This window comes from Watersipora subatra, chromosome 7, assembly GCF_963576615.1.
Source record: "Watersipora subatra chromosome 7, tzWatSuba1.1, whole genome shotgun sequence".
NCBI classification, from domain to species: Eukaryota; Metazoa; Bryozoa; class Gymnolaemata; order Cheilostomatida; family Watersiporidae; genus Watersipora; species Watersipora subatra.
This window is the reverse complement of record NC_088714.1, coordinates 38,115,447-38,135,830: the sequence shown is the minus strand read 5'-3', so window position 1 is coordinate 38,135,830 and position 20,384 is coordinate 38,115,447. Positions and strand designations below refer to the sequence as shown.

Here is a 20,384-nt window from a genome sequence, read left to right as displayed (position 1 = left end):
GTGTCTCCACTTACTGATGCCAATGATAAAAGACTCAAATATGCATGTCGTCTTTTCATTTATTGACGAAACGATTAAGACAATATTTCATTAGTTTTATCTATACTTGCAGCTATAAGATATCTAAATATAAGAGAGCATTTTAGACGAACATTACCATTGGTAACATTTTATGGTTTAAACTTTGGCTTCATGATAGACACGGAGTAGATGATCAGCAAATATCAAAGTTATCTATAATACGAGCAGAGAAATTCAAGGACATGGATGCACATCCTTGTCAAAGATAACTCTGCATGATCCAAAACCTTAAAAAATTTATGAAGATAATTCCAGGGAGCTGCGGAGCCAATTTTAGCAGTAACAAATAAGTCAAAACCAAAGAAAAAAAAGATTGTTAATTTGCTTATATCAGAAATGTATGCAGAAATTAAAAAAATTCTACAGTCCGTTAAGAATACAAAATATTTCCACATGATGACAAAAAACCAAATTCAACTGGCATGCAAATAATTTATTCTCAAACTGCAATTTTTTTAGAGAGAACTGTGGTGATATTGTGTTATATAACAAACACACGGTATGCGAGCTCTGAGATTTGTCAGCAGTTAATGTTAGCACATTTCAGCTTTATGTCAAAATGATTTATCTTCCTACTACAACAAAAACAATAACATATATACACCCTGCAATCATTATCATCTGAACCTACCAAATTGTGTCAGAAACTTGTGAAAGGGAATGTGCCTAGATATTAGATGGGCTACAGGATACTACTGCCTAACATCCTGATATTATTGCAGGTTATATCATTCACAACTCGGCATGGCTGGTAGAAGTCTTTGTAGCACACTGTTATAACATTCAGATGCTACACATCTTGTAAAAATTCACACCATGTAAAAAATTTAATATTAATATATTTCAATAGTCATTATTAATATTACATATTAAACTATTTAATTTTAATATTTAAAATTTTGTGCATCCCTTCTTCAAAAAGGTTGGTGAAAAGCAAGTCTTCTAGTAATAAAGTGTGTAAAGGAGTATAAAAAAGAAGCAGGCCACTTCATTTGGAATGAGAGTGGCAAGAATAAAGAAACTACTACACATTATAGAGAATATGGTTTTATTACTATTTAGTGTTTTTTAAATGCAGTAAAAACCAATATAGTTTACTTATGCCTCCTTTGTAAGTTAGGGAGTATTAAGAATAATTACCACTTACATATTGCTGTATCATCGACATGATTAACAACAACAAATCGCTACCGTAACTGTCTGGGATAGCGAGTAATTGTGCTAGCTGTGAAGATAAGACTTATTATTACTACCATCAGTCACTGTGATCACTTCAACTTCTTTTAAACTTTCTAGTATTAGCAACTCAGTGCTACTATTACTATGAAGTTAGATTTTTTTAACGGATTCTGTTACTTTGCAGCTGGGTTTAATACATCGAGCTTAGCATTTTTTTACATTGTACTCTGTTAACTACTAATCATTATGGCAGAACAGGAGGCAGTGGCACAGGAGGCAGTGGCACAGGAGGCAGTTGCACAGGAGGCAATGGCACTGAATGCGAGACTGTCAGTCAGAATATCGGAGGAGTTTACATTTAAAGTAGATCAGTGGCAGGAGTGGAAACGTTTGGGATTTAGTGTTTGGGAATTAGATCAGTGATATTGTTAAATAGAGGCAGTTACGAGTAAATAATGGGACACATAATGGGACACTATGTGTCCCATTATGTGTCCCACTACATGTCCCGCTATCTGTCCCATTATGTAGTAGATATCTAGTGATGATATATATCAACAACTAGCCGTATGTCTGGCACTGCATTGAAAGTCCGACACTGCACCGAATGTCCGGCACTGCACCGAACGTCCGGCACTGCACCGAACGTCCGGCACTGAACTGAATGTCCGGCACTGCACCGACCATCTGGCACTGCACCGACTGTCCGGCACTGCACCAAATGTCTGGCAATGCACCGAATGTTCGGCACGGCACCGAATGTCCGGCACTGCACCGAATGTCCGGCACCGGAAGCCGAATTAAGATAGGTTACCCATTCAATTTTCAAAATAACCAGCCAAGTTTCCTCTTTCAAATGGTATAAAATTCAGATAGAGACTTCGTATTACTTACATGTAGACATATGTCTCAAAGAAGGTAGTCTTAGAAAAATTCTGATTTTTAAAAACCTTTACTGGCTGAAACAAATACACAATTATAAATAGTATTTTTATAAATAACAGTTAGTCATGAACGTAAAAATCATGACACTTTAATTCCGATTTTTTTCTCTCGAGTATCATTCTTCGAACCAAAACCTAGCAAATCTACATGCCAATATAACTCAAATAAACTGTCATCACCATGTTTTAAATAATGGAAATATGTTCAATAACTCTGTTCTTGACTTTTCAGACTTCATAAACAGCTCTAAGAATCAATATGATCCTATCGAAAGTGAATAATAACTATAGTCTGACTACAGCTGACTGCCTAAAAAGTGCTGTTTTATTCGGGCATAACAATTCAAATTGGCAAACTTAAAAGTTAATAAAAACTCTGAAACATTAAAAATAATGTTTTAATTTGATTTATGCTGCCTTTCACTGTTTTACCACTTCTGAATCTGCATATTTATTTCTGGAATTGAACATAATTGATCACGAAAGATAAGATTTTAAGTTACAACGATGATTTGATGTTTAGGTAGACATCGATACGTCTACCTGTCTAGTATACGGGTCGATACGGGTTTAGTATAACGTATGCCAGAAATATCATTGAAGCATATTTTTAAATTTTTCTGATTGGTCAGAAATTTTTCTTAACTAATCAAAAACTTTCTTCTATAACTTAAAATAACAGTAAATGAAATTGGTAAATTTCCAAGGCGAGATAACTCGTGTTGGTTGCCTAGCTACATTATAAATTCGCAAGTTAACTCACGAGGGTTGCCGAATGAGTTAAGCGTGAGTGATTTAACGGTTGTAATGAATATCTTGACTAGTATTAATCACTATGTTCAGTTGGACACTTAGTCTAATGATTAAGCTAGTTGCCTTTAGATCTGGAGTTTTCATGATTAATTCCAGTGCGATACATATTTTCCATTACTACATTATAATCGCTATAACTGGACATAGGGATGAAAACAAAAAGACAAACAAACACTGAGATGTGTGTATATAGACTGAACTTCGGGGAGCCAACGGTGATGGAAACAGGCCAGGCCGCAAGAGCTTCGGGGAGCCAACGGTGATGGAAACAGGCCAGGCCGCAAGAGATAAGACATTTAAAGAGGTATTAATAGTGTAGCGCATATATTTTGAGCCAAGGTCAAACTACAGACCTAAAATTTAGTTTGAAAAACGAAATCAAATACCAAGGAAGAGTTGCGAGTCATACATAACAGAATTGTATACATTGGTCACAAAAGGCAACTTTTAGAGTGCCAGTAGTGAGGAAGATAGGATAGCTGACCAATTCTTAGCAAGCATGCTTGATAAGGAATTTAGTCAGAAATTACAAAATGACTCGTTTGAATGAGATGCAATAGTTTAAACTCTTAAGATGTTTAGTTGCATCTTTGTTGCACTACAGGTTTTTGTAATATTTTATTCCCTTTGGGAAGAAAGATGTAGGGCATTGTTCAATGACAATCATGCTGGAGACAATATTTGTCGGCCATTTCAGTAATAATTTCCATAATATTAGCCCATTTCAGATTTATATTAAAGGGACTTATCTTCCTACTGCAATAAAAGCAGGGTTGGAAAAGGTATCGATATTTAAAAAAATATCATTTCACCGATATATATCATGATATTTATTGATATTTATGATATTTTTGAAAAAATTTTAAAGCTAGGTTGAACTTGTATGGCGTTTACATTGTGATTGATGTATTTTATAGGTTAAATGGAACCAGTCAGCCATGTTTAACACCAAAAACTTGCTTTATTGTAAGCATAGTATAATAATCTATATATATATTTCTCAAAGTCTGTCCGTCCGTGTGTCGTCGTTGGAAATCCGGCTATAGATCTTAACATCTTGGAATAAATATTCCGTACCGAAGAGGATGCGATCTCGGACCAAGCCGTTCACCAGTCTTACGCTTAGCCCACAAGACTACGAAAGTCGAATTGCTAGCCTGCCAATATAGGTCATTATATCAGAGCAATACCTAACAGCTTTACGCATGAAGCGCGGGTCATAGCATAACGTCACGAGAAGCTGTTCGCTCACATTATTTAACTGGCTAATAATAGCAAAACTCTCACTACTTCTCATTGTTTATAAGACAAAAAGCTTTTCTCATGATATGTAGTTTGAAAGTTAGAATGGCAAATGTTGTAATATGTTAAATACAAATCAATTTTCTGTCCAAATACTCTTCTATTACACGGGCAACGCCGGGTGGCACAGTTAATAATATTTATAATTATGAAAATGTTCGTCAAACATTGGATTGCAAATCATGACATGAATGCAAAGTGCAAATAAAATAGTGCAAATATTAAATACACACTATGATAGTCCAAGCATGTTTTAATGTCCTACTCTTGTCTAGTTTAGGTATTTGTAAACAAACACCAGCTTGCCAGCCTTCACCATACCGAGACGATTTCCCAACTTGCTGTGAACCAGTCCACATGATGAAAACACACACTCAACACTAGCAGTCAGAGTTATATCATCATATTTATAGATTTTAAACTGAGTCAGAATCCTTTGAAGCCATTCATTGAAAGATTTTTACAGAAAATGATGAGATGAGTTACTTTGTTATCTCAGTGAGTCAGTGTAATGTTCTTACAATTCTGTTCCTGGGGGTCAGATTGTTCAATTCAAAATCATGGATTATGAAGTTTAAAGGGTTTTCAGCAGGCTGGTCTTTCAATAAGGAATAAAATATAACAGTTTAGCATGAGATGAGATAATCAGGCTAGGGAGATAGTACTGGGATGAAGGAATACAATTTAGATCTGAAAAACTCTTCTCAACTCAAACACTAATTAATTGGTCTAGCCAATGTCACCGCCTTGGTGTGGCTGTCTTTGTTTGTCTGTTTGGGTAAACCTAATAGGCCCCTATGCAAGTATTTGATGATTTTAGGTGTTATTTAGTATTTTTAGACTGTTAGCAATAGTTGTAAGGTGAAAACGGAATGATAAAATGGAAATTTTCCAAAAATGTCGATTTTTTGACCCAAAAATATCATATCTATCAGCGATATATATCGATGATATATATCAAGCGATATATACCAAACCAACCCTGAATAAAAGCAACTCATATAAGACACAACAATAATTATCATTCGAACATTGCAGAAATCGATAATAAAGAAGTGTTAACTTTGTTACAGTGTTACCTAACACCGATCCATGCATGTCTAAAAATGTAAATTATCCCATTGTTCTAATAGCAAGCCTGGTAATCTTACACACAAATCATGTTGAGCACATAAATGCTTCTTTTTTGATTACATATATACAAAAATATTTCTTCTAGCATAACATTTCAAAAGTTTATAAATTTACATTTGAAATATAGTTATCAATTTTGCTTATGACTGTGGATACGGCAAAATTTGTGATAAAGGTTATTGGTGAGGATGATGAAACGTGCTGCTACTCAAGGGCTACTAATATCAAATAGGTTATGGTTAGGCTGATATTGGCTATCAAGCTTGCTGTTTTGTTTTATGTAGTTTCAATGTTAGAAACTATTTTTAATGACTGCCATGTTCTAGTAATGATAAGCAGGAAGAACTTGGTAATCTACCGCTATCATAACAGTTGTTATTTAGTCGTCACAACTTTTCGCACGATGTGCATTATTGTTTAATTGCTTTTAACTATGTGTTTGAAATCTCCTGCCGTTATGAAAGAATTATTAGCTTACTATCAGATCAAAAAATTTCCCATGAAATTAATCCAAATGAGGCAACAGCGTGGGAACTCTTTGCAAAAACTCGGCTAAGAAAAAACCTTTGTTGCGAGTACATTTCCCCCACTGAAAAGACTGAGCAAATTTTAGCATTGAAAGATAGTTGCCATGTTTTGCCCGAAAGCTGAAGTTTAGTAAGGTGAATTTGTAGGATGTTACTTTTATCTCGAGTATTATAAAGCGGAGCATTATCTGCAAATAATTGACATTTAGATGTAATACCTGAAGGGAGATCGTTTATGTAAATTAAAAATAACAAGGGTCCTAACACAATCTAAAATATCTAATAATCTAAAAAATCTACATAATTAGAAAACGTCAAAAGCAAATTATAAACTTCAAAATTGGAGGAATTAATCATAGAAATTGTGTCAGCACCAGATGGTGAACATGCCAAAATGATGACAAAGCAATTAAACCTACCAACCACTATCACCACACAACCAACTGAGAAACATTAGAGGCAAATCAAATGAGTACACACACATATAGATCTGCCACCCCTGCCAAACATGACCTAGATACCAGGAGTAGGTCACGAGCTCCACCCTACATGTCGACATCACGTGCACCAGCTGAAGACTTACGCAAACAAGATATCTTCACACACTTGACATAAAGCATTGAGCCTTAACACTCAACCTACTCCCACAGACTAACCGTCCCACACGCCAGACGTATATACTATATAAACGGCAATCGTTGTCTGTGTATGTACATGTATGTGTGTGTGGGTGTCCGCCTTATAGAGTACCGTACTTTTCGGACTATTAGCTGCTACTAGGTATCTAGGGCGTATTAACGGGAATCTCTGGTTAGTGCGCCCCTATACATAACCTACCTATTCATCGTTTTCAGTTTTCACACACAAATGACGTCATATTCGGTTAGTTATCTCCGCCTTTTTCTGGTGCCTAACGGTACTGTTCCGTTTTAAACAGCAAAATTGCTGCCATGTTAAAAAGCACCGTCCTGAGTTCTGAAAGCCTATACAAAGGTGCCTATACAGCTATATAAATGTACTACTCATTAAACAAAATAAATTAATTAGTAATCTACATGCAATTAATATTTACTGCCAACGTGTACCGAGAAGGTCACGTAAACATTTGTTTCTTGCGGTCACTGGAAAAACGCGGTTCTCACCTACTAAAAGGTAAGTACTTCTTAGTCAGTGTTGTATTGTCTATGAAATGTCACACTTCCACTACATAACCCTTTCACTTGCATCCATGTACAAATTTAGCTATCGGCCTACTGCCAGCCAATTTGCCGATATTGCTTCATGATATTTTTTTCAACTTGAAACTCCATCTAGAACGTTTGTTTTGGTTATATACTTCATTTGCCAGCATGTTAACAAGCACTGCTAATCAAAAAATTCATTGTATTCATACTTTGTGCATTTTAATTATCTGTGTAATCACGAAAATCTGAATCAGCTATAATGTCAACAACTTAAGTAATTGTTTTCTAACTCGGTGGCGTTTTCAAAACTTACACAAAAATGGTTGCTTTGAAACCAAACAAAGATTTAAAATTAAATTTTAGGCTAATTTTATAGGGAAATCTTTGGAAAACACTGTCACTACCATAAATAAGAGTCTTAAAGATCGTTGGCTATGTTATCAACGAATAATAAAATTCAGTTACTAGCAACTGCTGGGAAAGTCGCAACAATGTGTCTACGGCGGTCGACCATAGAAAACGCATAAATGAGTCTGCTTCAGTGAAAGGGTTGAAAACGTTGGATTTGCCACTGTTTGGGATAGTAAACATGTTCATTTTCTTCCGCCGCTGAGTTATTTTTACTTTTTTCCAGCTACGAGTACTATGGCAGAACTACAGAACTTGCACGGGTACTGCTACTGCATTTTACCTACTAAATTTCTTCACCAAAAAAGTAAGTACTTCTTATTCAATGTTGTATTGCCTATGAATTGCCGCACCTCCACTACATAACCCTTTCACTTCCGTCCATGTACAAATATAGCTATCGGCCTACTGCCAACCATTTTGCCGATACTGCTTCATGATATTTTTTCAATTTGAAACTCCATCTAGAATGTTTGTTTTGGTTATGTCGTAGATTTTGCCAACATGTTAACAAACACTGCTATACAAAAAATTCATTGTATCTATACTTTGTGCATAGCCACACATACTAAAGCGATGTGAGGCTACAAAGCTAAAACGATCCTCTACAATGTTCCTTATTCTTACCAAACCAATACTTTCATCACCATCAGAGTCAGTGCTCCTATTGCTATTTTAACTATCTGTGTAATCACACAAATCTAAATCGGCTATAATATTATCAACATAAGTAGTTATTTGTTTCCTAACTCGGACGCATTTAATGAACTTGCACAAAAAATCTTCGTTTTCAAGTTGGAAATTCTCAAAGAAAGATTTAAAATTAAACTTTAGGCTAAATTTATAGAGAAATATTTGGACAACACTGTCACTACCATAAAAGTCTTAAAGATCGTTGGTTATGTTATCAAGGAACAATAAAATTCAGTTAGCAACAATTGCTGGGAAAGTCACAAAAATGTGTTTACGGCGGTCGACCATAGAAAACGCATGATTAAGTCTACTTCAGTGAAAGGGTTGAAAACGTTGGATTTGCCACTGTTTGTGATAGTAAACATGTTCATTTCCTTCCGCAGCCGAGTTGCTTTTACTTTTTTCCAGCTACGAGTACTACAGAACTTGCACGAGTACTGCTACTGCGTTTTACCTACTAAATTTTTACATCGAAAAGGTTAGTACTTCTTTTTCAATGTTCTATTGTCTATGAATTGCCACACCTCCACTACTTAAAAACGTTGGATTTGCAACTGTTCGTGATAGTAAACATGTTCATTTCCTTCCGAAGCCGAGTTACTTTTACTTTTTTCCAATTACGAGTACCACAGAACTACAGCTACTACAGAACTTGCATGGGCACTGCGAGTGTTGCGATAGGCGACGGTGAGAAGAAAGCGAGCAGCGTATATTATAAAAAAGCACACCATCCGATTCACTCTTAGAAACGCTTGAAGCAGTACAAAGCCTCCCAAAAAGCCTACTGCCCAAACGCAAGAACAGATTGATTCCCGTAAAGAAAGAGACCGAATTCGCAAAGCAGCAGCTAGACGAGCAGAAACTTCAGAGCAAACACAGCTACGCCCACAACAAAACAGAGCTGCTACTGCAGCTGCTAGAATTGCAGAAACTGCAGAGCAAACACAGCTACGCCTACAATGAAACAGAATAGCAGCTGCTAGAAGAGCAGAAACTGCTGAACAAACACAGGTACATCGAGAGCAGGCCAGAATAGATGCTGCAGGTGCTAGAAGTGCAGAAACTGCTGAGCTGACCCAGCAGCGACTCACACGGCTCAGAGCAGCAGCTACAGCGGCCAGACGTGCAGAAACCTCTGAGCAGATGTAGCGGCGACAAGAACATGATGCGCTAGCTACAACAGCTGCTCGGCGAGCTGAATTTTTAGAGCAGATGAAACGGCGACAACAGCAAGATGCACTAACTATAGCAGCTGCTACCAGGCGCCGTGTATGGGCAGAAAACTTCGAACTTGACTACAGTCCTGCAACACGGTATAAGGCTGAATTTTTCTATGGGACGAATGTCCAAAAATGCTCCAGATGTAATGCCTTACGTTGAAAAGGCGAGAGTCCATATATGTAGTTTATATAGTAGATTTTATTGATAATAAATTTTATCAGCACAACCACATTACTGCTGCACAGTTTGTATATACCATGTCAAAACACAGGCTATAGACGAAGAACTGGTGAGTCATGATTAGTGTTTTAAGCATGTAGAAGTCTCAATTCAATAAATGCTGGCGATAGCTTAGCAGTGCAAAAGCAAAACATTTTCTAAAATTTCTTGAAATATGTAAAACTTTTCAATACTGCCAATTTGAAGAACTTCAGTTTGCCTAGCAATGTTCTGTGTCCAAAATGAGGACAACTCCGATTTGCGTGGTTCGAGACTGATGCATGGTAGACTAGCTGTAGAACACATCGCATATTTCCATCGGTCTCTCCAACATTATTGACATGTACGACTGCATATGTGTATGCAGTCTGATCAGCACCAAAAGTTCAGTAGATTGCATATTTGGAGTTGTTTTGCAGTATGCAAGACAACTCTCAAGCTGTTCCCGAACACGGGTAATGCGGCTAGTACATTATAAAAGAGATCAGCTCCAATGACCCAGCATCTCTCTATATCTCTTCCCGAAGACCTACTTGGACTCTCTCCGCTCTGCCTTCTGAGGACCCTATCCTCCTGTCTATGGAGCTTCATTCTCCTTCACTAGATGAGTCTCTTTTACACTAATGACTCAACTGCTAAAATTCTCTACATATGGACTCCACGACTCGTTTGACTGTCAAGATTCACAGCCGTACGAGAGTGAGCAAACAACCATAGACGACCGCTAGAGTAAGAATGTAACTTTTATTAGCTCTACTAACCTTTTGTCATTAATATTATTGTTTTAGAATTTAGTTATTTGTGTAATTTAATCGTTTGACCTATAGAATAAAAAATCACCTTTACTGGTAAATACCAGTAATGCTTACACCTTCACTTGTACCTGAACCAGTAATAATCAAATTAGTTCCCACAACCTTAGCAAAAGTAGACAAACTGATCATCGTCAAAATAAAATAAAATGAGTAAACAATTTCAACTCTGGTTCTGTGTGTGGATTCGGATTAGTTATGCATAACATAATTTCTCCGCATCCACCCATAACAGTATTTCTCGTTGTTTTTGTCAGATCTGGATAACTCTCTAGACCCACCACTGAGCTGCTAATTGTTCTAGCTTTTTTTATCAATGAGCACTTTTGAGCTTCAGTGCTCATGGAAACAATAAAAAGGTTTTTTTCAATTTTGTTAATGTCTGTGGATTCACCCTCAGCCTGCTATGTTTGGATTTTGCTTTTACAACTTTTGCGTTTATATACTCTATATAATGTATACTTTATAACAGTGTTGCAGTAACGTAAACAATTAATCCATTACCGTGTTTTCAAGTTGCATTTACCTAGGTACAAAAAATGTACAAGTTTACACCCCTATGCGCTTACCTCCGCCTAGGTTGTATACTCGTAGCGATCGATTCCGGATGATGGAATGTTAAATTCATATCGGTGCGCTTAAAGCGATTCGCGATAGATATTGAGCGAGGATGGTACGGCGACGAGTCCATGCTATATGACGCGCATATGACAAGAGTCGAAATAGACAATTAACGTACATCGACTTATTAACAAACATTTCATAAATTACGTGTATGTACAGTACAGGTACTGTATTTTAAACGATAACGTAAGTTGCTGTCGGTTTTTATTGACTCATCAAAAATAATACACTACGACTTCCGTGATTTGTCCAAATTTTGGCAACTGCTAGCTGTCTCACATTCTCGGGTAAAGTACTCGAACAGCGCAATTTGTAAACGTTTACTATCGCGGCATAGCCGTATGGGCTCCCCATATACGCTTCCGTTTGTCCGAGGGAGAATAGGAGTTATGCATGCGCCCGCGACTACAATAGTTTATTTCGCCACAAAGCAATACGTACATGTACGTACATTTCGACCACTCGACTAACTGTAGACATCATTTTTGAGTTTCTACAACCGCACTGTAAATTCGTGGGATTGTCATAGCCATCATAGAGTTATTATAGAAAAAAATTTTATGATTGCTATGAACTGATACTTACTAATTTTGGAGCAAAGGTTACCCTCATCTGTCGTAAATATTAAATCAAACCACTTAGTGCTCATCGTTTTTGTTTAGCGTTTTTGCTGTCTTGGATGGACCTTAGCTTTCGATATGTATTATTTATTTGTGTCAAAAATCCATATCGTTTGAAAGGCGTGCTATGTAGGGTCGGGATTAATACAGCAAGTCTTAGAACGTGAATGTTGCGTGTTGAAGTATTCTTGACATGCATTGACCCTGCTAATAACGACAGTCTCAAGCTGAATTTTTTGATGTAATGATTTTGTATTGAAAGTATATATACTTCACATGTTGTTAACCACGGACATTATGTCCATAGTAACCGTGGTGCCAATGTAGTGTGAGTTCAGAATAAAAATAGAGTTTTTTTCACCAAGATCCTCTATATGAGGCAAAAAGCGTGAGAACTAAGTTATTAATAACCCTTTTTTTACATATTCATGTATCTATTATTCTATAACACAGATACAAAAGCTACAAGTATATAGGTACATTATTCAGTGCAACCTACGACCTCCCCTCGAATATCCCTTATAGGCTAATACGAGGCCAAAAAGAATTAAATAGTGCGTTTGTTTTAATTGTTGGTACAAAAAGACCCGAAGGTTGACGTGTATCATATGAGTGTTTTGGTGCGTTATTGTTTGTATAACCTTACTAAATTTTACTCTAGAAAACAAAGACACTATTTTTTCCCTTCTCCCTGCCAATGAAACAATGTCTGTGTCATCTCTTAGCTTTGAAAAACTAACCTGACCTCTCAATCTAAATATTGTGTTGGTTCCTGCGACCAACACGTAGAGGCGACTAGGTCGGCTTACTCTACCGGTCAACATTCACCCTTCACAGGGGCTGTGTGCTGGTTTCCCGTGACCAACACGCAGAGGCGACTAGGTCGGCTTACTCCACCGGTCAACATTAACCACTTCACACAAGGGATTGCACCAAAGAGGTTTTATATTAGGTCGACAAGGTCGACAGTGTTTTTATGAGTCTATTCCCACAGCACAGTCCATAGACCAAGTCTTTGGAGATAGCTATATGCCGGGTGGTTCTGGTATCGCTTAATATAGCAGAAAGAGTATGATTCAATTGCACTGCCTGTATTGAATGAATACAAAGGGCCGAGACCCTGCCTTATGTACATGAAATTATGCAAATTAGACAATAAAGCCAGCCTCCCTTAGGGGCGTGGCTAACAAAAAAAAGAAAGAGAACACAACTCTGGTTAGAAACTGCATAAGAGAGGATGGAAATTTGTGTTCCACCACACACGCCGCCCCTATAGACGGCAATCGGCTATAATAAAAGAACACAAACGAGCTAGACTATACTACAAGATAAAAGATGCGTAAATAATGGTTTCTAAGAAGAGTCAATGTTTTTAATGGAATCGGTAGCGTAATCCTTCACTTAGTCGACATCTGGTTAGCCAACTCTTCCAGGCGGTGGGCCGTTCGTCTGAAGCTGGAGGGTGTAAGTGTGCGTGCGTGTCAAGCTGGTAACAAACAGTGAGATGGCTTTCTTTATTTTCCAAAATGGCCGCCCTTCGGCCTTGACCCTTTCTGGCCTCTCCTGATTGGACAGTACTTGTGTCGTAATCCGCTAGATACGCAGGGGGCTTTCTTATTCGTTGGGGCCGCGTGGTATTTCCGGTCCCAGTGGTACTAGCCTGGACTCCTTCATTCCCCGTAGCTCTTGTTTCTTTGGTCGCCAATTCGCAGCCAGTGTCGAGGCCAGCCCTCGAGTCAGAGTTGTGTTCACTCGGAGAGACCAAAACATCTTCGTTGTGGAGCCGAGGTGGTTCCAATCTTCCTGGCGATTGCGGTATTGGTAAATCTATTAATCGACTAGGCAGAAGTGATTCGGAAATAACAGCATCTGGATTACCGTTTTTCTGTGATACTTGTCTCCGGGGATAACCTCTCATGTTGGGACGTCTGACAGGTTCGACTTCAGTTGGGGCTCGACCTTGTTGCACAGGGCTAGGAGTAAGTAGTAACTGAATAACTGAAGTAACCGAAGTAACTGAATACTCTTTCATCCAAGACTTGGGCCACCGTTGGAGCTGTAGCGTCAGGGATAGCCAAGGCATCCGACCACCGAGTGAAATGGTCAGTGAGTACCAACACCCAGCTATTTCCTCTAGGTGTCTGAGGTAGGGGTCCCACTAAATCTACTGCTAGACATTGCCATGGCCTCCCAGCATACAACCGTTGTCGATTTCCGGAGGTCCGGGCCTTTCCCGTCTTAGCCCGCTGGCAAACTTCACAGGAGAGAACTGCCCTCCTGATATCTCCAGTCATGCCCGGCCAGTACCAATCCAACTGGACGCGCTTCAGGGTCCTTTCCACACCGCAGTGAGTTTGTTCGTGGGCCTTCCACAGGATCTCCTGTCGCAGAGTTTGGGGGCACACCACCACCACCCTTTCTCGCCCATTCTGAATGAGGTGAAGGGTCAATACACCTGATTCGTCAATCTGGAGCTGATGGAACATCCGGGCCAACCGCTGCAACTCGGAGCTGCCTACTTGCAATACTGCCTCTTCGACTCTTTTCCGGTTCCTGACGGCCTGGTAAATTATCCCTAGGTCGGTAGCGGGTCTCTGTTGCAATGCTCGTACTTCATCTAGTGAGGTTTGTACTACTGTCAACAATTCTGGGACCTTTGGGGCATCTGGCGGTGAGAAATCTAAACTCGTGGCCCTAGCGTCTGATCGTACTGTAACTTGGTCAGTCTCCACAACGAGTCCTGGCTCACCTGCCACCTTGATGGCCCATAACCGAGGGTTTTGAGACTTTCTGAGGGGATTGTCCAACACTCTGGGTGACCCCGCACTGCATGGCAGCCGTACTGGAACTAGGCTGGCTGGTGTGGGAGTCGAGAGGCTGGGCCCTGATGTATGTCTGCTGCTGGGTAGTCGAGGCCATTCGTCTTCGTCCAACTGGTGGGCGCTAGGACTGGGTCCTGTACCTCTTGGTGGCTGTACTGGAACTTGGTCGACTGGTACAGTAGTTTCCCAATTAGTCTCTGGGGGTACTAGAGAGTCACACACTTGTGACCTAGTTGGCCCCCGATCCCGCTTCTCAATGGCAGCACACTGCCGGCAGTCGATGCACTGTTGTCGACTCAACCCATCGGCGTTACCGTGCTTAACGCCTTTTTGATGGATGATTCGATACTTGTGCTCGGCTAGGCTCTCCAGCCATCGGGCCACCTGGAAAGAGGGTTCCTTTCTCCGGTGCAGCCAAACCAAGGAGGCATGATCTGTCCGGATGGTAAACTCTCTGCCATATAGGTATGGCCGGAAATGTCGGACCGCTAGCACGACTGCCAGCAGCTCTCTTCTAGTCACGCAGTAGTTGCGTTCGGCGGGGGAGAGGGTCTTGCTATAGTAGGCTATAGGTCGCTCCTTGCCTTGCTGGACCTGGGATAACACAGCTCCGGTCCCTACGTTACTAGCATCAGTATCGAGTACGTAGGGTAAAGAGGGATCAGGATATGCCAGTACTGGAGCATGCGTCAGTGACCACTTGAGCTTAAGGAAAGCTTCCTGTTCATCTTCTCCCCACTTCCAGGGGGCCCCTTCGCTTGTCAACAGGGTGAGAGGTTTGGCGATCGAGGCGTAGTCAGGTACGTATCGGTGGTAGTACCCAGTGGTACCCAAGTACGATCTTAATTGAGTCACATCCTGTGGTGCTGCCCATTTACTGATGGCCTGAATCTTCTCAGGGTCGGTAGCCACTCCAGTGTCGCTGACTATGTGGCCCAGGTACTTGACTTGGGTCTGGAACAGACTGCATTTAGAGGGCTTCAATTTTAATCCTGCTTGCTTCAATCGTTCCAACACCTCTGCCAGCCTAGCTACATGACTAGAGAAGTCTGCCGACATGACGATGATGTCGTCTAGGTATAGCAGCAAAGTTTTCCAGTGTAGCCCTTGGAGGACGCGTTCCATTAGCCGCTGGAAGGTAGCCGGAGCGGAGGTCAGCCCAAAGGGGAGCACCTTCCATCTCCATAATCCACTGCGTGTGGTAAATGCTGACCGTTCCTGGGCCTCAGCAGAGAGAGGTACCTGCCAATACCCGCTCATCATATCCAGGGTACTGAAAAACTTGCTGCCGGACAAGGCATCTAAACTCTCGTCGATCCGGGGAAGGGGGTAGGCGTCCTGGCGAGTGACACTATTGAGCTTTCTATAGTCCACACATAGTCGCCACGCCCCGTCCTTCTTCCTCACCAAGACCACCGGAGAGCTCCAGGCCCCGTGAGCGGGCTCAATCATGCCTTGTTTCTCAAGAGCCGAAACCTGTCGCTCGATTTCGGCTTCTTTCTCATGTTCTACTCGATATGGGGGTTGACGGATGGACTGTGCCTCTGGGAGAAGGGGGATTTCATGTTGTACCAGGGTGGTACGCCCCACGTCTTCGCTTCCTTGGCTGAACACATCCGCATAACGAACCAAAAGGTCTTCCATCCTTCTGTGCTCGGTAGGGGACGAGCAATGCGGCGCCGCTTGTTGGAGCAAGTCCTGCATGTGGGGGGGCACGCTTGAAGGTGAAGGGGGATGTTCCTTAGGAGTCTCGACATCCTCCTTTGCTGTCCAGGGAACCCCTATTTCGTCCGGCCCTACTCCAGTGTATTGTCCCACAATCGTCCCTGCCGTCACGCAGACTGGATGGTCGGTAGGATTCATACAGCGGATGGCCACTCTTCCCTTTTTACCGGGTTGATGTAGGCTGGCGGCCACCATATAACTGCTTCTTACTCCTTCGATTAGCCCTACTGGCTGATAGGATGAGGACGTGAGACGCCCAGCAACTAGGACCTCGGCTCGAGGGGGAAGCGTTGTGGCTCGCATTATCTGAACTCCACTTGTCAGGGGTCGACCCTCTCGGTCAGTGCAAGTCAATTTCTGCCCATTTAACACCAACGTGGGTTGCTGAAAATTCATCTCACAGTGGTGGTCGACCAAGAATGGCATGCCCAGGATGGCATCCTCCTTCAGGGCACACACCACTAGAGATACAGTGACTTGGACACTCCTGACTCTGACTGGGAGAGTGATGAGTCCATGAAATTGCAGCCGTGTACCATCTGCCATCCGCCCATAGTCTTCTCGAACCTCTAATCGGCTCTTGACATCCTTGGGTAAGCGCTCAAAAACATGCCGTCCCAACAGATTAGACGTGCACCCGGTGTCCACGAGAAACTGGACGGGCTGCCCTCCGATGCGACCTGGCAAGAAATAGCTGCTATTATGTGGCTTCCACAATTCATCTCCATGAGTTTGTCCGGCTTTGCTCATTCTCTGGGGGCCTTTTTTGGAAGGCCGAGACGGCTTTGGCCAGACATATGTTTCTTCCTTGGTTTCTGAGGGTGGGAGACCTGCACACTCAGGTAAGGGCTGATACTGGTTATGCAAGGGGACCGGTGGCGACCAGGGGGGGAGCCTGTGTCGCCTAGTCCGTCGTGGCCGTTGCCACTGGTCTTGCATTGGTATAGTAGATCCACAGTCAGCACTTCCCCCTACTGCTGTGGATGGGAACCATTTCCCGACCTCGTGGCTTGAGGTGGTTGTCTTTGGATAGCTTGGGGGCACCGGCGCTGTACGTGCCCTGTCTGGCCGCAGCCCCAACAGTTAGGTTCCTTTCGCTCCGCTCCTCGCCGCCCCAATCGGTTTCCTTCTTTTAGTCCATCTGTTAGCCCTTTTATAGCCAGTAGGACGTCATTCAGGGTGGCTGATGGGGGATCTGAGTGGATGGGGGCGACTGTAGCAGGGGTAGTCTCCTCATTCTCCACTGTCATTACTATGGGTCGAGCACCAGGCCGAGGAAGAGTGGGCTGAATTTGCAGGAACTCATTTCCTGCCTGCACTGCTTCCTCTAAGCTCTGGGCTCTTACTGCCAAAAGATGGCGTTGGAGGTACGTGTTTCCTAGAGTCAGGGAAAACGCATCCATGGCCATGTTAGCTTGGTAGGAGTCCGGAAGGTCAGCGTATGCTATCTTCACTAGACGCTCCATTTCCGTTGCGTGCTCTTGGAGGCTAGTCTTTGGCTCCCTCTTGAGGTGGAGCCTACTCTTGGCCTCTCTCGGGGAGAGTCCGTACTTTGTGCGTAAGGCCGAGAAGATGGAGGCGGGTGAATCTCCTCAACTGCAACCTCTGGCCCCCTCTTTCAATGTCTCACGCAGGTGGAGGAGAGTGGCCTTCTCATTCCACTCATTAGCTTCTGCAACCTCTTCGAACTGGGAGATGAATAGTTCCACATCTTCACTCCCATCGAATTTCGGTGGCTTGAAGCTAGCCTCCCTCCTAGGTATTTGTAAGGCTCTGGTAATAGCCTCTGTCATCTGACCAATCTGGTCGACCTGTTGTAGCTCTGCCTCAGCCAGATGTCTGGTAGCAGTCCGTCGGCTGCTTGGCATGGTTACAAGGGTCGTCTTAGAAGTCCTTTTTACAGCAGTCTAATCCCACCGCTGCCACCAGTGTGTTGGTTCCTGCGACCAACACGTAGAGGCGACTAGGTCGGCTTACTCTACCGGTCAACATTCACCCTTCACAGGGGCTGTGTGCTGGTTTCCCGTGACCAACACGCAGAGGCGACTAGGTCGGCTTACCCCACCGGTCAACATTAACCACTTCACACAAGGGATTGCACCAAAGAGGTTTTATACTAGGTCGACAAGGTCGACGAGGTCGACAGTGTTTTTATGAGTCTATTCCCACAGCACAGTCCATAGACCAAGTCTTTGGAGATAGCTATATGCCGGGGTGGTTCTGGTATCGCTTAATATAGCAGAAAGAGTATGATTCAATTGCACTGCCTGTATTGAATGAATACAAAAGGCCGAGACCCTGCCTTATGTACATGAAATTATGCAAATTAGACAATAAAGCCAGCCTCCCTTAGGGGCGTGGCTAACAAAAAAAAGAAAGAGAACACAACTCTGGTTAGAAACTGCATAAGAGAGGATGGAAATTTGTGTTCCACCACAATATGAAGCGCAGTGCCTTGTTTTGCATTTTTTTTCAATTTATTTATATCTCCCTTTAGGTATGGGTCATAAACTTGGCATCCATATTCTAATCCAGGTCTTATCAAAGTCTCATAGGCAACCTTTCTTGTTTTTGTGTCTTCAGTTTTTAACACTCTGCGCAACATGCCTAATAGTCTAGAGGCTTTGGCCACTATGTTGTTTATGTGTCTATCCCATTTAAGGTTACAACTATGTTCAATGCCTAGATATAGATGTGAATTTTCATTTTTAAGTCTTACATTATGTTAGTAAAATTCCTCTTGAGAATTTGTTTCTCCCACAGAAAGCACTGAACATTTTGAGGAATTGAAAGACAACTGCCAATCACAGGAGCAAGATACAATGTATCAATAGGCAGTTTTATGGAGCTTTTTGGTATAGCTTTGTATCATTAAGCTGCACTAAGTGTACGACTATTCGAGGCCAGTAAATAAAAGTGTGTATTGATAGTATTTTCAACTCACTGTCATGAGAGCATTCAGCTTCAAACTCAGACACAAAATTTGTAAAAATTAAACACATCATCATACAAATTTATGGCTCGCAGCAACTTTACTACTAGATGCTGCATCAGTAATGTCACAGGTAGCTCAATGACCATTTGGTAAAATCACCCAAATGATAAATGCTACAAATATGATTGTCAAGTGTAAATCGTAAAATATCAAAGCTGTTAGGAATTTAGCGTTAAACAGTTATTGGTGTTCAGCACTTATACTTTTGAATATAGCGTTGTTGTAATCTACCAAGATTCCTGTGCCAATTTCTTTGCGCAATGACTTATTGTACTAAAAAGCAGTTTTTAGCAGCTCTGCGAAATTTGAGGTAAATGTTTATTGTCAAATTGCGATGTGTATGATGTGATTGTGTCCTATTTTAACAAAATAAATGAGCTAAACCATAATAATATTTAAATAATTTAATAATATTAGCTAAATAAATATTAGCTAAATAACCTTGAGAGTCATACTAATGTCTCAAGATAAATAAATTGATGAAGAATAGTTTTAGGGAATTTAAATCCAATGTCGCTGATTGTAAAATGCTAAGCAAAGAATGAATGTAACCAAATGGCTCTTTTACTGCAGCTGGTAGCTAAACCTAAACAATGTGTGAGTGCTTTACATAGACTCTTACAAATGTGTAGCAATTGTTTTTAAAATTAATTGTCTATGCAAAGGTACCAAAATCCATGGAAAAAATATTTTTTTGCGCTGTAATTAAAAACTGGTAGTATTTTGTTATCAACTCAAGCTACATTATATTCAGGCAATATACATGTAGCTGTAGTTTGTACTTTGCTCAAAAATCTTTCACAGAATCAATGGGATGGGGGTCTGGAAAAGGCTTCAACGGCGTGGGAAAAATGCCTCAAAGTTTGAATTTGAAATCTCTTACCACGACTTATCTTTACAATGCACAAGATCAAAATGGTAAGTTTTATCGTATTGCCATTGAATTATTTTAGAAACAGTGGATAAACTTCCAGTCAACAGATTTGTAGATTTTTATTAAACCCATGATTAGTCATGATTATTTAAATCATAAGAATGTTGATCGGCTTATTTGTCAATGTAATGTCACAACACTTGACAT

At 41.1% G+C, this 20,384-nt stretch overlaps 2 protein-coding genes across 5 annotated transcripts in view; one reads left to right on the top strand and one right to left on the bottom strand.

The window, feature by feature from the left end:
- LOC137400074 (uncharacterized) overlaps positions 1-11,141 on the bottom strand; it is a 33,263-nt gene extending 22,122 nt beyond the window's left edge. For both annotated transcript variants that reach the window (XM_068086384.1, XM_068086385.1), the window contains exon 1: positions 11,087-11,141. The gene's annotated coding sequence lies outside the window, so the exon portion shown is untranslated. The remainder of the gene's footprint in view (positions 1-11,086) is intronic.
- A 1,191-nt stretch (positions 11,142-12,332) lies between these two features.
- The window catches only part of LOC137399711 (EH domain-binding protein 1-like), an 83,578-nt gene continuing 75,526 nt past the window's right edge, over positions 12,333-20,384 (top strand). For all 3 annotated transcript variants that reach the window (XM_068085915.1, XM_068085914.1, XM_068085913.1), the window contains exons 1-2: positions 12,333-12,381; positions 20,108-20,221. In XM_068085915.1, coding sequence (XP_067942016.1) covers positions 20,118-20,221 — 104 coding nt within the window. In that variant the 5' untranslated portion in view covers positions 12,333-12,381; positions 20,108-20,117. The remainder of the gene's footprint in view (positions 12,382-20,107; positions 20,222-20,384) is intronic.